The sequence below is a fragment of the Vollenhovia emeryi genome, unplaced genomic scaffold (assembly GCF_000949405.1).
Source record: "Vollenhovia emeryi isolate VEMERY1.0 unplaced genomic scaffold, V.emery_V1.0 DF939214.1, whole genome shotgun sequence".
NCBI classification, from domain to species: domain Eukaryota; kingdom Metazoa; phylum Arthropoda; class Insecta; order Hymenoptera; family Formicidae; genus Vollenhovia; species Vollenhovia emeryi.
In genome coordinates, this window is record NW_011967152.1 from 775,204 (window position 1) to 794,076 (window position 18,873).

General features: G+C 39.2%; 1 protein-coding gene across 7 annotated transcripts in view; it reads left to right on the forward strand.

Annotated features, from left to right (window-relative positions):
* LOC105561033 (forkhead box protein P1) overlaps positions 1-14,118 on the forward strand; it is a 163,224-nt gene extending 149,106 nt beyond the window's left edge. For 3 of the 7 annotated variants that reach the window (XM_012010668.1, XM_012010664.1, XM_012010667.1), the window contains 4 exons: positions 2,841-3,016; positions 6,807-6,882; positions 7,236-7,342; positions 8,211-14,118. In XM_012010668.1, the coding sequence (XP_011866058.1) occupies positions 2,841-3,016; positions 6,807-6,882; positions 7,236-7,342; positions 8,211-8,460 (609 nt within the window). In that variant the 3' untranslated portion in view covers positions 8,461-14,118. The remainder of the gene's footprint in view (positions 1-2,840; positions 3,017-6,806; positions 6,883-7,235; positions 7,343-8,210) is intronic. The other 4 variants (XM_012010669.1, XM_012010666.1, XM_012010663.1 and 1 more) reach the window with 3 other exon arrangements.
* Positions 14,119-18,873: the final 4,755 nt, after the last annotated feature.

The following is an 18,873-nucleotide window of genomic DNA, read 5'->3' on the forward strand; positions in this document are numbered from 1 at the left end:
CTCTCTTCTCTCTTCTCTCTCTCTCTCTCTTCTCTCTCTCTCTCTCTCTCTCTCTCTCTCTCTCTCTCTCTCTCTCTCTCTCTCTCTCTCTCTCTCTCTCTCTCTCTCTCTCTCTCTCTCTCTCTCTCTCTCTCTCTCTCGCTCTCTCTCTTTCACTCACACCGATATATTTCTTATCACCCCTCCGGCTCCTCTCCTTTCGGAGCGGAGATCAACGAGACTCGAAGCACCCCCACACTCTTTCCCACTCCCGAGTGCATCGAGGGGACAGTTTCTCAGGATCACAAACTTTCCCGCGAGTCCCACTCCGAGATCCTTCCCTTTTATATATATATATATCTATACTTCACTCTCTCTTTCTCTGTCTTTTTACATATACTTAAATCATATTTATACTCACTCTTACTCGCTTTTACTATATTTATAGTCGTATCGCTGATACCCCCCAACCCCCCCAGCCCCTTATACTGCCAATTTTCTCTACAGTTTTATATCATATTTATATAACTTTTTACATACTTTTATACGTATTTTTATATATCGATATTTATATATATTTACACATATTTATATATATTAAGAATATTTAATTCTATCTTATATATACATAGCTCTTTTTACATATATGTATTTTTAATATATATAGCTGTTTTATATATTATATATATATTTCTATATGCGACTTAAGGGCGAACGCACGTATCAGTGCGTTTGTGGCCTTCGTATGTATGTATACGCACATACACGCACGCTCTCCTGTGCATTTCTCTCTACTTCTCTCTTTTTTTTTTTTTTAATCATACATTTGACCGCCTACACAAAATGTCGTGTTCCCTGTTTTACATCTTCTCTTTATAGTTTACTGTACCTGTTTGTACTTGATACGTGCGCATTCATACGTATAGATCTGTGTGTGTGTGTGTATAAAAACCTCTTTATACACCTAAACGCCATGACAATTCTTTACTGTACGTCGCTTGTGTCGTCTGTCTGTATGTTTGCCGCTAACACGCAGTTTCTCGAGGTGCCGTTTATACGTGCGATTCGCAGATAAAGAGCTTGTCGTCGTGTCCCGCGACACGACATTTTCGAAATCGATGGCTACTCGTAACGTTTTCTCCAGTGAGTTCTATCAACATGGGAAAAGGATCAACGTACAGTTTGGACTCTCTGACTAACGACTAATGCGGGGTCTACGATACAAGTCTCAGAGTCGTAATCGTAAGAATAGTCGACTATGATTGTGTCGTTAATTCTCATGTGTCTGACTGATTGTGAGTTGACCAGCTACAGTCGATTATTCTTACGACTGCGACTCTGAGACTCGCATTGTAGACCAGGCCTAACATTCTGGAGTATTGTTCTCAATGTCTTTTTTTTAGTTATTCCCATTTGTGGAAACCTTTGTGAAAGTGTGATACTTCTAAAAATTCCTTGAAATTCATGTTTAATCTCGGTTAAACACTCAATCCGACGCTAGGGCGCTTAAGCTCCTTCAAGCGCAGAATTTTTGAAATTTCCCTTAGCGGGAAAATATATGGGATAAGGGCCGGGATCGAACCCAGGATCCTGCCATTACAAATCGCTCGTGTTAGCACGATTTCCTGTCTTACGATTTCTATCTCTCTCGTATGAGGCGAGATAGAAAATCGTTGATCAATGATATAGTAGAGAAAGAGACGGAGATTCACCCAACAGCATTTTCTCAGGGGGTAACAGTAGGACAGCTCTCTCCAGTATGTTAGGTTTACAATGAGTTTGTTAGTCAAAAGTCGGAACTAAATGTCGATCCTTTTTCTTTCTGGATGAAAGGGTTCGGACTTATCTCTAATGACTAATAACTCATTGCAGACTGGGCCTTACAGAGCTCACTGCATCTTTTCCCTTCAATCGGAAGGCGAAGGTGGAAAGTTCCACGATCTTGAAAGTAAGCTTGCGCTGACTGCGAGATACTCGAGAAACTGCCGTCATCACTGTGTTTGAACCCGCGTGCGTGTGAATTTCTTACTTGCCCGTCGTCGTGTGATGGTAGTCGGCAGTCTGGTGGGTGCGTGGATGTTGCGTGAGAGTGCGTCGCCGAGATGAAAGAGCCACAACAGAGATGAGAAGGAAAAAAAACACACACACGGATAGAAAGAGAGTTTAGAGATGCTAATCACCGTTCTCGGAGATATGGGAATCCGTAGTGCGTCGTGTGTGTGCTTTCCATAACGAGCATGTGAGCTTTGCAGCGACTAACCCGATCGAGAACTCGGCGGGGCCGGGTATCTTGGCCCAAGTCTAGTCTCGAAAGCCCGGAAGCCCGGAAGCGGAATTGCCCCCCACCCCCGGAAACAGAGTGAGAACCGCAGTGTTGCACTTTGTCAGGTAGTGAGAGGGAGCCGCCTCGCCTACGTTTTTTTATTACTCTGCGTCTCTGTTTTTCTTTTCTTTGATTGGTCCATCCCTTCTTTTTGCGAGATCTGTGCTGCTGTTTGCTCTTTCTCTCTGAAAAAAAAGTCGACGTTTCCGGGGATCACAGCCCCGTGTGTCCCGGCGACGCGACAAGAGCGACGGAGCCGTCGGCGAGAGGACGCGCCAGCTGGTTGCTGGCGCGTCTCTGGGTCCCGTGAAACGCGGCGAGCAAAGACCGGCCGCGCGCGATACGCGAGGCCAACCCCCCGTACGAACGGGGTAGTAGCGAGCGGCGGGTGCGCGGGCCGAGCGCAGATTAAGAAAGAAAGAAAGAAAAGCGAAAATGCGCGCAATCACACAACTACGAAAAAAAAACAACCAGAAAACACCTTGTCTTTTTTACTCTCTTTTTCTCTATTTCTTGGTGGTCTTGTCTGTGTATACAGAACGCGATCCGCACCAATCTATCATTGCACAAGTGTTTTGTGCGCTATGAGGACGACTTCGGGTCATTCTGGATGGTGGACGACGCCGAGTTCGTAAAGCGGCGGCATCTGTCCCGCGGCCGCCCCAGGAAATATGACCCAACCCCATCACCCACTCCACCCCACCTCTCCGCACAGTAAGCACTACCACTTTTTAGAATTCTGCTGGCTGGCTGGCGCGACGTTCTGACCTTACCGCGGTACTTTTTTATGAACGCGGCGACCGGGACGTTTTCGCTTGGTCGTTGTCTACAAATTGAACCACTAAATGGGCTTTACAACCTGCTGCCTTTCAAAGTCTTTGTGCACTTGCTGCGCGATTGTGCGCGGTTGCAGCTGTTACATTGACGTAACGACATGCCCTTTGGAATGAAAGAAAAAAAAACTGCTTCGGAGCAGCAAATCCACTCTTCATCATATTCCCGTAATAACTGTACAAGATAAATGAAAGAAGTTCTGCTGTTTTATAATGCGCGAAACGTGGACTAACGTGACGACTAACGTAACGAAATGTGGAAACGATTTAATTTGAGAAAACAAATGATTGTTTTATGTTTAATTTTTTAAATTCTTTATATAAAAAAATGTGTATTTTAAGTGATTTTTATTAATTGTACAATATGTTTGTACAGCAACTTGAAACTCTTCTTTATTAAAGTTTCATAAATTAAAATGTGTTTTGGTAAAAAAATTTTTCAATTTTATTTCTTACGATGCTAACAGCTGCAATTACAGATGCGAGAATCAATTTGGATCAGTTAGATTTCACCATCAGTCGTAAATGTCGATAAACTATCTTTGTGAGAAAATTTCTTCTATTTCTACATTGCGAATTTTAAGTACAGATTATGCCAAGGCAGCAGGAAATAGCTCCATGCAGTTTGTCCAATCCCTTTGGAAATGACTTCCGCATCATGCCTGCCTCGAGCGCCTTTAAAGTCCGGTTCCGTAAAAAACAAAAGAAACTGGACAGTAGTGTCATCCCACTATTACCTTGCTCGTATATTTGCTACAAGTGTGCAATTTTATTCCGGTTTTTCAACATACATTCCTTAAAACTGTACAGGCAATTGTACAAGTGCGAAACATGTAAAATTATTAAAAGTGACAAATGTGACACTGATTTTTTAATATAATATATTATTTATCTGAGACCACAACTCGTGTCACTAGCAAATATAAATATAAATAAAATTTCATATAATATCGCGATTTATAGAAGCAAGAAAAAAATTTGTCATATAGTTAGATATAAATATGGAAAGCGTTTAAATTTCACGAAGCACTCTGAAATTTATTTTCGAATAAATATCCTTTGATCGTTTTAACATTGCATTTTTGCCTGTCGAAAGTATTGAAATAATTGTTTTACATAAATACAAATAGATAAAATTAATTGTTTTTTATTTAGCGTGTTAAATGTGAATTTCAATAGAGATTTAGTATATATTTTAATTGTAAATTTATTTCTATATTTGTATATTTATTTATATTATTCATATATTCAGAATTTAGAAGGAAGGAAATGTTTAGTCCAATGTTTGCTTGATACAAAGTTAGTTTTAAGTTGGCCAAAGAATGTCTATCATTTTTTAAAGAATAAAGTCGATAATTTTTTTCTCCGTAAAAAAAAGTACAACAAGGATTCTGTATCTCGAAAGACGCGCAAATATTGCACACTTTCGCAAATGACGTCCAAGAGTCCATAGGACCTCCCCGTATACGTCACCAGTATTGTAACCCGAGGCTCTTGCACTCCGTGATAGCTTGAATCCTGCACGGTCCTGCAACGTCCCAACAACAGGACGATTGGTCGGAGTTGCCGGATCCCCAATGTGTTTATTAGTCGCTCGCATGGATTACCATGAGTCCTTAATACTCGTCTCCCGATGAAGTCTTCTAAACTGTCCTACCCACTTTGAAAACACTGCTTATAAACGTATGACGCTTAATGTAATGCCGTTTGCGTAGCGTCTCGTGTGAAAGTGGTGCGTTTCTGCGGGCAAGCGTTCTCTTGTGTTGAAGTTTCGCTTCCGTTTCTTCTTTCGTTCTGTTTGTGTTCCTTGGTTCTCTCACAGTAGTAGAGAATTACTTTTCTCTTCTTTTGATCGTAGAATTGCTGTGACGTTGATAGATGTTTGTCAATATTTTACGTTCGTTATTTTTATTTCATTTCCACAGAGTGACGTAGACGTCGCGCTGTAACATCCTAGCGAGGTTTCTTCAGTTTTTAACGGGTGCAGTTTTTTTTCTTTGCGGTCTGTTGCGATTTTTAACTACATTACAAGTCTCTACTAGACGCACTTTTGGAAATTGTTTAACTTTCACCTGTGTATTTTGTCAAAAATCGTATCCTTTTATTTGACGATTAATGACAAAACTATTTAAAGTAAATGCCAGAGGAAGAATATGAAAAAAGACACTAAAGATATCAAGATATCAATTTCAAGCGAGATAACATTTTAACAAGTTACATGGCCGACACTGGGAAACATTTGCTAATATTTTCTCAAAATTTTTTAAGGCTTCAAGATGGCGAACGCCATTCCAAGGTAAATAAGGTTAAGAATCGCAAAATAAACCTTAGCATCTTACATCATGCTTCCGCAATGAGCGAATGGTTCTTGGTTTGAGTGAATATGTACGTCAGGGCTACTCGCGCATGTGTAAATTGTGTATACTATGCGTTACAATTATAACCTCGGGTGGAATTCTTCGATCTTCATCATTGCGACTCGTCTTGTATCACAGGTACCACGTGAACTTAGTATAAAATCTTAATAATATATAACGATAATAATAATAATAATAATTCTCGAAAAATTTTTACTTATTCATCTCTAATACTTATTAAAAATTTATCTACTTTTGCTCAATCTCTCCTCTTAACTTCTCTCTCTCTCTCTCTCTTTCTCTATCGACTTTCCTCTCTTCTATTTCACTATCCCATTTTTCTCTTTACTCAGCGCTCCTCGTTGCTTGATAAACGGCCTCAGGAAATCTTTTTTCTCATCTTCTTCTTCGCATGCATTTTTAAATTTCTCGTCAAGATTTCCGATGATGTACGTTAAGACTGACAAGTTTACCATTTACCACACGTATTTGACGGTGATCGCAAGAAACGCAACGAGAAACTTCTCTTCGCAAATCGCCGAGAAGAAAGAGGCGTTTGGCATCGATTGTTATGCAATATATCGTGCATTCGAGCACTTACTAAATGATTTGCGAGGTAACAAAAACGGTAAGCTCAGGTAACCTGGTGGCCGTTTATAAGTACGTTTGTTTCGAAACTGATGCAACGCTGCTGTCAAAAATGAACGAAGGAAAGAAACATTGAATTAATTACCATTTTATTTCTCAAGTTTCGAGACTGGAGCGCTTTTTTTAAACTCTCTCTCTCTCTCTCTCTTTCTCTTTGTCATTTTTATCTAATCTCGCTCAATCACCGATGAGATGAGTGCGGTGGGCAAAACGATATGCGAGGCACTGTAAGTAGGTAAGAGAGTATCTCGGATACTTTTTCCGCTCTTTTTAAATCTCTTTTTGATATATATTTATATGTATACATTTTTCATATTTATATAATTCTCTTTGTCTCTCTCTCTTCTCTTTCACTTTACACCTCTTTCTCTCTCTCTCTCTCTTTCTCTCTCTCTCTCGCTTTCTCTATCTTTTTCCTTTTTGTCTTTAATACGTCTACTCTAAACACATACATACCAGTACACGTACACACCTTCACACACACACATACACACACACACACACACACGATCATCATACACTCAACTACTTCTACTCCTCCTCTTCTATCAGATCCGTCCCGACATGACCAAAGAAAACTCATACACTGTGATTGATTTCAGAAAATATATGCTCACGGCCGAATTTCGAATATTATTAACGTATCTTTTTTCTGTCAATATCTAGGGGTGTACCGTCGAAGAGCCCAACGCTGACGCATAGTCCTACTATGTACGGTGATGCGCTTAATGCCAACCTGCAGGTAACTATTAATAATTAATTTCTGGAATACGAAAATACGTCAACTTTTGCAATTTACTGTCTCGAGTGATGCGTTAAAGTAGTCACGAGATGAATAGTTGAACAGATACACGTGTCGTTTACGATAATAAAATCGCCTATTTAGAAAGATGGCTCACGAGTTTTTGGTCTATTAATTCTTTTTAGAAAAACTCACTAGCTAATGATTGTGTCAAATAGTGTCAAAGTCATTGCTGCATTGTCAATAATAAATAAGAAGCACGATTGCTTCGAGATAATAATCGCGCAGTATCTAAGTGAGATTAACATTCTGGTATTAAATCAGTAATAACTAACCATCTAATGCAATTTGAGTATTTCCAGGCACTCGGAGAGTCTAACATGGGATTTTTGAATCCGATGTGCACGTCAACAGCGACAAGTCCTGACAAGGAACACGTGTTACCTCATAATGACTTAATGTAAGTGACGTTCGCCACATTCGTCCCTCGACTTAACGTTACAATTCATCAAACATTGACTAGAGCGTTGTTAGCAAGGGGGTAACCGCTTAATATAATTATAGGACAGTGTCTCCGAAATCATTACAAAATTCTTACGAAATCCCCATGTAAACGTTTTGTCTTCATATTCAAGTTCCTTCACTCGTTAGACAACAGACATTAAATTTGAACATTTTCTCAACTTTTATTTTTCCCAAAAATTTACTTCTTTTAGTGAATATCCAAATATATTTATTATAGTTCGTACCTATAAGCAAGTATTACCCAGACAGCCAAATCTGTCGGAACAGATTTCGATCTAATGAAATGACGTAATCGGTGGGACAACATTTTAGCCAGTGGTTACCCCCTTGGTTATTAGAATAATTCTTTCCCGTTACAAATCCACATTTCCGCAATGTTGTTTCAGCTTACGGTAATATTGTCGAAAGCCGCCTAAAATCTTTTATTTATCCAACATCGCGAAATTTATTTCATTCGCGGGCATGTTTACGGACGGTTTATACGATTCAATTTCGGGCTGCGTCGACGCGATCGCGACGCGAAAGCCGTCGAAAATGCCGGTGAAAGCCCCGCGCGGTTCTCCCGCAAAACACAAACTATCCGTTGCAGTTTTGATAAAGCGCACGGGGCCGCGACGATGAAACAATACTGGAAAAGCGTTATCCCCCTGTTGCCGGCGTGTCGCTAAAAAATATACCGCCCGCGTCCGCGCTCTATGAAATATATATCCCGACACGTCGGCGGACGGGCCGGCGGCTCTCCCGGCAAGTTTTCCACTCGTAAGCGTACACAACACGTTCGCGCGTGTCGTCGAATTCAACAGGTCGCCGCTGGATGAACCGGCCGTGCACATAAAGCAGGAGAGCCAGAGCCCGGAAGGAGGGAAGCACACGAGATTAATAAAGCGCGAGTTGCCGGACGGCCCCATGGAGACGGAGACGGAGGAGGATCAGGCGGACGAGAGGGAGTACTCGGAGAGCCACGGCCACGACTCCGGCCAGGACGAGGACATAGCGGAGGACCTGTCGATGGCGCCGGACATAATGATCCCGGAGGATCAGGTCGAGGCGTAGTACCGTTTCGTCGCGATGAACCGATAAGAACGATAAGCGTGTATACAAGGTGCGTCCCGTTTGCTCGGCCGCGCGAAGAGAGGAGCCCTTCTACGTTGACCAGGGTAGAGTAGGGAAGAGAACGGCGGTGAAAGAGCGGAGGTGTGAGAATGCGACAGAAGCGGAGATTCCAAGAGGACGAAGAGGGCCCTCCAGGACCACCCACCCCCTCCACACGCTCCTCCTTCGTACGAGTCCCCCCCTCAACGTATCATATCTGCGCCGCGACGTCCCTACGGCGGCATCTGAGGTAACGAAAGGGAGCCAAACGGAATTTGTGAGAGGACACTGTCGATTGAGCGGTGCCACCGGCCGACGATGTCAACGTCGTAATCTTCGGGAGCGATCCTTCGATCCATATCCTTACTCAAGCAATTGCGAACAACGATGTATTTTATTTTCCTCTCGGTCTCTTTTTCCGTTCCGGAGCCGCGGTTATTATCTAATAGACACGTATACATAAATATATACATATATCTTTCTCTCTTTCTCTCTCTCTCTCCCTTTCTCTCGTGTACATTGCATTAGAGACTAATGTAGCGATGATAGGGCACCGTGCACGGCGCGCCTTGCGGTCGGCGCGCCTTACCGGGCGCCCCGGAAACGCGACGGGAAGTACCCTTCGCCGGAGGAACCGATGCATCTCGTGCTGGCATGCACGCGTAGATAAAGCACCCCGGATACGGTAGCGAGCCTACCGTGCTACGCGCGACATAGCTTCATCGCAAACAATCGAAAATGTACCGCGTGTTGCGTTTCTGCGCGTGGTACGATATTTTATACTTTGCGCTTTGAGAAAATTAAATCGGTTTGTTTCGATCGTGATTGGTTCGATAATTGACGCGACTCCGACTCCGACGTCGTGGAAAACGCGAAGCAACGTGCCGCACATTCGTCGGATAAAAGGCGAACGAGCAAGACGAGAAGCAACGCGCGGTTCCGCCGGAGAAGCGAATCGATCGGACAGTCCGGCGGGATTGAATCTAGGAAATAAAATCGACGAAGCCGTGGCGGCGGTGGCGGTGGTGGTGGGTACGTACGGGAGCGACTGAGTTTAGTCTTTAAGGCGTTCGTCCGGCGGAGACGAAGAGCGACGTGTTACTCGCGCGATCAAGCGGGTTCCTCCCAGCCCTCGAAGAGGTCCCCGGTATCATACACATACAAGTTAAACTAAGAATCGCATCCGCGACGAGACCGGATGCGTCCCGGCGTACCCGTCCGCTACACTTGGTAGCACTCTGTATAGTCTAGCGAAGTTGATCGTAAGTAGTTTCGTATTCATTAAGCGGTAATTAACGGAGCCGAAGGAGGAAGAGGAAAGAGCGGTCGGGAGGCGGTCGACGTTTGTAAATGAGCGCTACAACACGAGCGACGCGCGCGCGCGCGGCGATCCTTCAAATTACTTTCCGATCGAGCCGGTCAGGAGTCCGCGATGCAGAACGATATTATAGGTGTATTATCTGTGCGTAGCTCCGCGAGAGAGACGATCGATGACACTCGAGCGAACGTTACGAATGGGGATAAGTGGGAAGATCGCTAACGCGACGTTTTATATTCAATTAACGTGCATGTACATCTCGCGGCCAACGAAATTACAGATTTCACGCTAACACCATTCGGTCTCGACGGTTTGTTTTTTTGTACAATAAATATATATATAAATATACATATATATTTAACTTCACCGTTTCTAAGGTATAGGATAGACTCAGCGCCGTAGCGAGATGGTGCTTTTCAAGTTCCGACACGTTGAAAGCTGGCGCTTCAGCGTCTTGGACGATTAACATAAAAATTTCGAGTTGTTAGGTATTACGCGTTCAAGATTATATTATAGTTATTAGCACTTCCTTCTGTGATACGTGATGAATATATAGTAAGACCACTATATTTAATTATATATACATATACATACATATAATTAAGGGACTCTTATATATATATATCTATACGTTACAAGTCGTTTTTGGTTGCTAAGTCTATTGTATATCAACGTTTCCGATCAATTACAGGCAGTTTATACCGATGTCGCGCCATTCGAGTGTCGAAAAAAAGTATTGCATAAAACGATGGCAAAAGTATCACGTTAATGATCTCCCTACTTCTCTAAGCATGAAGTCTTTAAATAAATTAAAAAAAGGTACCATGTATGCATATATACATATATTAATACGTATACGTATCGAAATTATAAGGAATTAGATGTCGACAGCCCTCTCCATCAAGATTTTTTCCCCTCAGCCCCTTCCGATCCTAGTCCTGCTGTATGCGCACCGATCGAGGCCAGTAGGTCTCTTCGAAAGTGCGCGGTCTCCGAAACACAAGTGTAGAAAGCGCGCTCGCGTCGGTACGGCGGGCACTTTAAATCGTACGAATCGTACGAACCTACCGAATAATTCGAGTTTCTCCTGAGCCGTCAGTATTTTTTTCCTTTGGTCCCCGTGCGTATTTAATATAACACATTCGCCGAGCTTAGAGGCTTAGTTTAATTGCCACGAGGCGCCTAATGTCACCTCTGCGCGGTGATTGGTGAAAACGAAAAGCGTAGCTGTGTATTTTTTGTTAGATCGTAACGAGACATTATGTGCAATTCGGAAAATTATTTGAGTTGGGTATGCAAAGTTACTTGTGAATGTAAAATATTTAATTTCAAGATGAATTAGCGTAACTTCGCATCGTCATCGAATTGTGTGAGGACTTTTTTTTTATATAAGTTTGGAAGGATCTTCCACGTTCCTTTGATATTGTCATACGTAGTTGTCTACTTGTAGTTTCAGTTGCAATTCCAGTTGTAACAATTCTGATTTTATCGACGTTATTGCAATAATTGGACATTGATGTTTCAGTGCACTTATGCTGTAAATAGAAAGTGCGGGAGTTTGTGAAATTTTACGATGAGCCCCCTTTTTAAGCGAGCGACGCTAAGACGTTTTTAGAAGATAAAATTGTTTTCTACATCTCTTAAACGTTAGAGATAACATCTTCCCTATTATTTTTCTAACATTTCCTTTATTGTTGCGAAAAGAAACGACTCATCTCGAATCACAATTAGCTTGGACCTTAGAGTAGAAATTCACGAACTTTCGTAGTTTAATAAAACGATACATGCAAAACTAACGGTCAATTTTATTAACGAATAAACGCATTACACTTTGTTCGCCAGTCTGAGCAGCTGTCTTTTTCCAATTTTGGGCAACGGAGCTATAATAACGCGAATGTACGGATTAGAGTATTTTAGTAAACAATCAAATAAAACTAAGAATATTACTGATATGATACAAGCATTATGAATTTTATACTTGAATTTGAAATTTTCGACAGTCGAATTGACTATACGTGCACACATAGCTTGCACATAAATCTTTTCTGTGAACTTTCTTATTCCGTAACCTTTATTATTACGGCTTTTTTATACATTGGATACTTGTAACATGTGCATAGAGCGTCAATAGTTTCACTTCGGTTATTGCAGGCATTGTTTTATCATTTCCGATTAAAGAAACGTTTCTTAACTTTCACAATTGCAATTATAATATTACCACTTCCCAAACGTATTATTTGACAAAGTATAAAATACAAATTGCGTAACTTTCGAGTTGTAAGTAATTTCAAATCGACACGGCCCAACTTTAATTAACAAGACATACATATCTGCGTTGTGAGGCTTGACAGATTTGAATCGCTGAATAATTTAAAACACGAAATTGATACTTGCATGTACTCGTCCTGGGTGTAAACCTCCGCAGGGTTAAGGAATAATTAAATCACACGCGCATAGACGGAAAGACAAGCGTAAGGAGCGAGAGAGAATGCGAGGTGTGTATGTGTACGTCTGCATTTTTGTGCGAGGGTATAAACGTTCGGCAGTCACCTGGTTCACCTGATGAAATTTTGCGAGGTTCAGTGCCGTTCGGGCTTGCTTTCGCGTATGGTACTATTAATAATCTAAGTCTATATGTATTATGTATAATGAATTAAGAGAAACTTGACACACACACATACACACACACACACACACAAACACAAACACACACATGTACGCCATAGAAGACTCCTGTAAATAATTAAACTCATCGAGGCATTAGGAATTTGCGCATACGTCACTCGCGGACGGATGATTTTGCCGATATCGCGGCTCGTATATGCGGTATGCATGTGTGCGCATGAGTGTAATTGTGTATGCGAGTGCACGCGTTAATTACCCGTTAACCCCGTAATCCCGTCTGCATTTAATTTCGACTCTTGAAGTCTCTCTCTCTCTCTCTCTCTCTCTCTCTCTCTCCCCCTCTCGATGTTCTCGGGAGGATAATTCGACGGAAGACATTTTCTCGTTTTGCCGGGTGAACGTTCGTCACGTCGCGGGGAGGAGCGGGGCCTGACGACCGGATAATTTATAATTGATAATCGGTTAATTGATCGATCAAGCGCCGCGTCGCGTGACGTTTTGGGCGTGCTCGCGCAACGCGTATCTGCTGCTGAATCTTTTTGTATTATGACAATGTTACATGTACTCCCCCACAGATGCTTTATTATTAATGTTTTCCTTTTCTCTTTTTCTTTTTGTTATGTTTGTTAATGAGGGCAATTTGGATTTATGTACGCGGGCATTGCGATCGATTAGCGCGCAATTCGGGCGAGAGATTATTTCGTTATGTTGCTTACGCAGTGCTGTAGAAATTATAGCTTTTAATCGTGCCGCGTAAAACTTTGCAAAACGCTCGAACAATAATTGCCGATAACGAACCCGATGATCAATCAGCCATGCATTACCTGGCGTTTTATTGCTTTGCTTTCACCAGAACGACGGCGGTTCTGTGCAATCATATCAGATAGCTCCAAGTACTCAACATGAACAGTGCCAAATCGATGCTAATGTTCATTGTTTTTTTTTTAAATAAAAAAACCAAGATAGTCGGATAAAAATATTTGGACTCCGAAAAAATCTATTTATTGCTAATTTCCGAAAGTTTTTGTTTTAGATGTTTTCCTAGGTAGATGCTAGAAACATTCGATACAGCGCGTCGACGAAATGAAATGGCGATTCGTCGTATTTTGTGGAATAAGTAATTGATTAAATATCCGAATACATTGCAATTTCGATACATTGTATATCTGTGATCGAGATGGGCATGTTCATGAGAAATTTCATCGCGTTCCACTCAACAGTCTCACGAGTGTGTGCGTAACACGTCGTAAGGATTCCCGGCAAATGAAGCATTCCCTCGCAATCAAATCAAACGCGTTAGAAGGACGTACAAACAAATATGGTTTTTAACGTAAAATAACGTACCTATAATCTCTGGTAAAATTGTAGAGTATAATTTTCTACATGTTCCTCGTCTCTTTCTCTTTGTTGTATTATATAATTTAAAGTAATTTGCACGGAAAGAAAAAGCACAAGGTGGTTGTTATCGCAATTCGAGCTCACGCAAAGATGTAAATTCCATGAAGGACGACCGTATAATCGATCGAGTAGGATACCGCCGGCATAAATTGAAAACGATTGCATTCTCCTACAATGTTTATTGTCTGGATTATACTTTGTTAAGTATTTATATGATAAGTTGCCTTGTAAAAATGTACCGATTTTACTAAGAAATTAAATGTGTTACTAAAAGAAAACCATGCACGATTTCTCTTCAACTTATCAACCTCCGGTCTTTACGTCGGGAACAGTAATGGACGGAGCGTAGGAATAGCCGATTAAGTAGTAATAATTGTAAGTACCGATGAATTATAATTTTCACCGTACTTTCTTTGGATAAGACTGACATCGTTTGTATAATGCTTGATAATCCCGTTAGACGTATCGAGATTTATATACGTAAATTAATGTATTTAGGAAAATATATGTCTAGATCGCAGGAAGCACTTATATCATACTGTAAATAGTGAATTTACGGACTCGCATTTTCTAGTTTGACGTAAGCGTTAGTATTAAGATCCTAGCTGATATAGAATTATCTGGAAAGGATATACTTATATAAATATAAATAAATAAATATATATATATATAATAAAAACTGCGACATATATAAAACAAGAATTTTAAGCTCTTAAAAAATTCTGTTTTCAAATTCCCTGTTAACGCACTTAATAAAGGGATCCTAAATACTTCTCGCTACTTGTTATCACTCTTTGCTATAATTCTGTTCTTAAATCTTTATCAGATTTATAAAGTAACATTCCACATTGATCTGGAATTTTCGTACATCCGCTTCTTTGACCACGTCAAAATACTTTTCCCAGATGTATACTTTGTTTAACGGAACGTATGATCTTTTCCATTTTCCATTCACGTTCCATAGTTAGCCACCTATTTCTGAATTTCATTTATGTCACATGCAATCATTGATATTCAAACTAAATGGAATGTCATTATAATTATATAGAACTGAAATGCTGACTAGCTGTATTCAACGCTGAATGAAGAATATAACTATACGAGTCATGATATTTAAACGAGGCCTAATTTATTTAATGCAATGGGCGGATGTTATAAAAAAAACTATCCTATAATTTACTTTACAATATATACTAATGATTATGTGGCGATAGAAAATTATTTAAACGGTTTGTTTTGTATAAGATTGCTCCGTTTACAGCAGATAATCATTACGATCGCATTCTCGTAAAAATAAACTTTGCAGTTTTTTATAAATGAAATAATGTCTTTTTTAGATTTGATTTAAATGTTATCTTATTAAAACAAAGTAATCTTGTAGAAGCTCTCCACCACCCCCACAAATTTCAGTCGGAAGATCAACTCACAATTTCGAGCTCGGGACAAAATCAATTTTCTCGGCATTTATCAATAATGTCTCATAAACTAATGATCCAAGATAAACGATTCTCATCTCGTTAGAAGCGCTGGAATCTTAGCTTTCTAATGAGACCAAGATCATCTTGCTACGATTTTTCTGTGCGAAAATATTTACGATTATATCGACTCGCAATCTCGATCTCGGAAGAAAATCAATTTTATTTTCAGAAATATTAAACAATAACTGATAAACTAATAATCCGAGATGAACGATTCTTATCTCGTTAGAAGCGCTGAAATCTTAGCTTTCCAACGAGACCAGGATCATCTTGCTACGATTTTTCTGTGCGAAAATATTAACGACTATATCGACTCGCGATCTCTTAATCCTGAAGCAGAAGCAGCAGACGACGCGTATACGCGGCGTCTCGCGCGGTGTCTGGCGTAGCGGTGTTTACTACCGAACACATGTGCCTCGTGTGTTTTAATCCCAGTTTTTTAGGGACGTAGTACTACGTGCGTAAAATTCGCGCGGCCTTCATTCATGAATGGTGCGCGCACGCCGGATTTTTAAAACGCTATAACTCGGCGAAAAATCGACGTAGCGACACGAGCCAAAAACCAATCTTCTTCGTTTCGCATCCCGCAGCTGTCTACCGTGAGTATGTATGCTCTCATCATGAAACTGATGTACGACAATGGAATAAAAAATAAAATAGCGAAATATAAATTATACAAATTGCTAAAAATTTTGCTAACAATACAGTTATGTTAGATTGTATAGCAAGTATATTAATATTTTATTTTTATCATTAATCGTTATATTTTATTGACATGCTTTATTTCTATTAGCATTTTGGTATAATTAAATGTGTCAGATTTTGTATCAAACTTGTACTCTTTTTGCTAATAAAATTTGTAGCAGACCGTTCTCGATATTTACTAGAAAGTTACTTAAACATTCTTTTGTACACACAAGATTCTCCGTTTGTATCGGAAAATTAATACGATTGCATATTCAATATTAAATGTTTCTAATTTCTACAACTAATGTTGTAAAATTTAAAATAAATACAACAAAATTACAACATAATGTTTCTAATAATTATTTTAGCGTAATTTAATACATTTCATTAAAAATATATTAATTTGTAGAGTTTTTTTTATTAAAAGTATGTTTTCGCAGAAATATATTTTATTAAAAGTATTTTATTAAAAATAATGGCAAAGATAATTATATTTAATAGTAATACAGTGCAGTTATAATTATCTATCTTTTTAATTATCGAGTTATGTCCCCCTGTCCTTGCCTACACGAATCCCTACCTAGCAAGCCGTATTCCGCTATATAGTTCTATCCATTTTCCTACCTACCCGCGTTTCAACTTTTTGTTAATTAATGTTTCGTTAAAACCGCGACGCCATTTAGAAGAGGCCCGATTTGAGGTTTTACGCGCCTGATTTAATAGGGATTTAATAGACATCTTTTTAATCTTGCACATATGCGAGAATATATAAAATAGATAAGAATATAACCCACCCGAATTGTGGCAAATAAGAAAAAATGAACTTATTTCGTACAGCAACTTATTTACATACTCCATTAAAGTGGCTAATATTGACCACTTATCTCGTCGTATTCAGCCTTCCTTCGTTGGGCCAGATTGGACCTACCATTCGTTGCTCCTGGCCATACAGTCTGGTCATTTTGACCAGAGATCAGAAAGGAAGGAAACTTCTTCCATAGTCGGTTTATTGTCGTATTACCAACAGACATATCGTACGGTTCGAACTATATGCGAGCGTCGATCGTATCGAAATGCACGGCCACGAGAAGTTAATTAAAGAAGAAAATTAAGTTAAAAAATTTACTGTATAAAAGTCATCAAATATATTTTTACTTCCGTTATTTATTCGAGAATAGATAATAACTATCTCGTCGTGACTCAATCTCTAAATTCGAAATTTAAGTATACGTGCGTGTATAGAAAAAACAGAAAAAATTTACTTTGCATTATGTTTATTTTAATTATACTCCGCGATAAATTTAAATTTATAATAAGAATGAAATTAAACAATTAATAATTTCTTAAAAACTTTTTGAAAAATTGATCGCCAAAACCGACCGCGAAAATATAAAGATGCGTGTAACTACACCCTCAGAAAAGATTTCTGTTACTGAAACCGAAAATATTCTTGACGCATTTATATTTCTCACAACTCTATTTATAGTATAAAAAGAAGACAATATCAAAATTAAATCAGTAATTCTTATTCTCCTCTATCGAATTAAAAAATATTGACTTACTACATTTAGAAAAGAGTAACTTATATAAAAATTTTTGATTTAAGATTTAAATATTTCTTTCTCTATAATAAATATGATTGGCGCTATATCGATTCTATTTTATGATACATTGAAGTGTAATAGCATTAGATCCGGAAATTTTTTCTGTGGGTGTATGCATGTATTCATGCGAGACGCATCTCGAAAGTGTATCGAGAGATACATGTACAAAATAAATGACGTGAGACCCAGAGAAAAGAATCTTTCCGTACGATAGATAGACGGACAATTGAATAATTCTAGTTGATCAATCATCTCAAATAATGTGTGAAAATAATATACAGTTTCAGCGTTCTCGACAAAATATTAGAGTCTCACGTCATATTTTACTTTATATATAAATTTGTTAATAAAAAATGGATAGGTTACTACAAGAGATTAGTTCGACGAATACATCAATAATATTCGTCATATTTTGAGTGAAAATATATGATGTGCTGCAACGGGGCACCTAACCCTCCGCAGTGAAAAGCACGATAACTCCCTTTCGTTTGATAAAATATATAAAACTAAATATGAAATTATATTGTACTCCATCCATTTCAAGGCAATGAATCTACGAGATATACTAGTCTACGATCTACGATCTACACTCAACGATCTACGAGATGTAGATTCGTTGCCTTAATAAAAAAAGTTTCTCACTTACCACCTGATGCGCAGCAGCGGAGTTTGCTACGGTGATTCTGTAACAAATAAAATAGGATTAAAATAGTGTTAAAAAAATTAATATTTTAAAATTTAAGTAATTCTTATTCGTATTGAACGTTTTATTTGGTTGGATATTTAAATGGTTAAGATCTTCCAAAAATCTTCACAAGAATAAACTTTTATAAAATTTTAACTTTTACTTCTTGTTCTCTAATTATTACATTATTTCAAAATTATAGAATTATAAAATAAAACGACTAAAAAATAAACTGGAGAAGAGATTAATTTTATAATAAATAAAAATATTTACCGTATAGTTGCTCCGCCGGCGCCCGATGCCTCTGCCAGACCTCCTCCTCCACTCAGATTGTCCTTTGGTACACTCGCGAAAACACACAGATCGTCCGCGCGATTTTACACTCCCGTTTAATAAACCCATGTGAGAGTATGTATTTTGTTCCGTCAAGTTCGCCTCCACTTCGAGTCGGCGAGTATTATATCTCAAAAACTGCCAAATCTCGAAAGTGTGGCCATCGACAGGAACGGACATTTAACAAATACCTGTTCCTCAAATGGGCTTTGAAAAGTCTTTATTTCGATTATTTAAACGGCACTC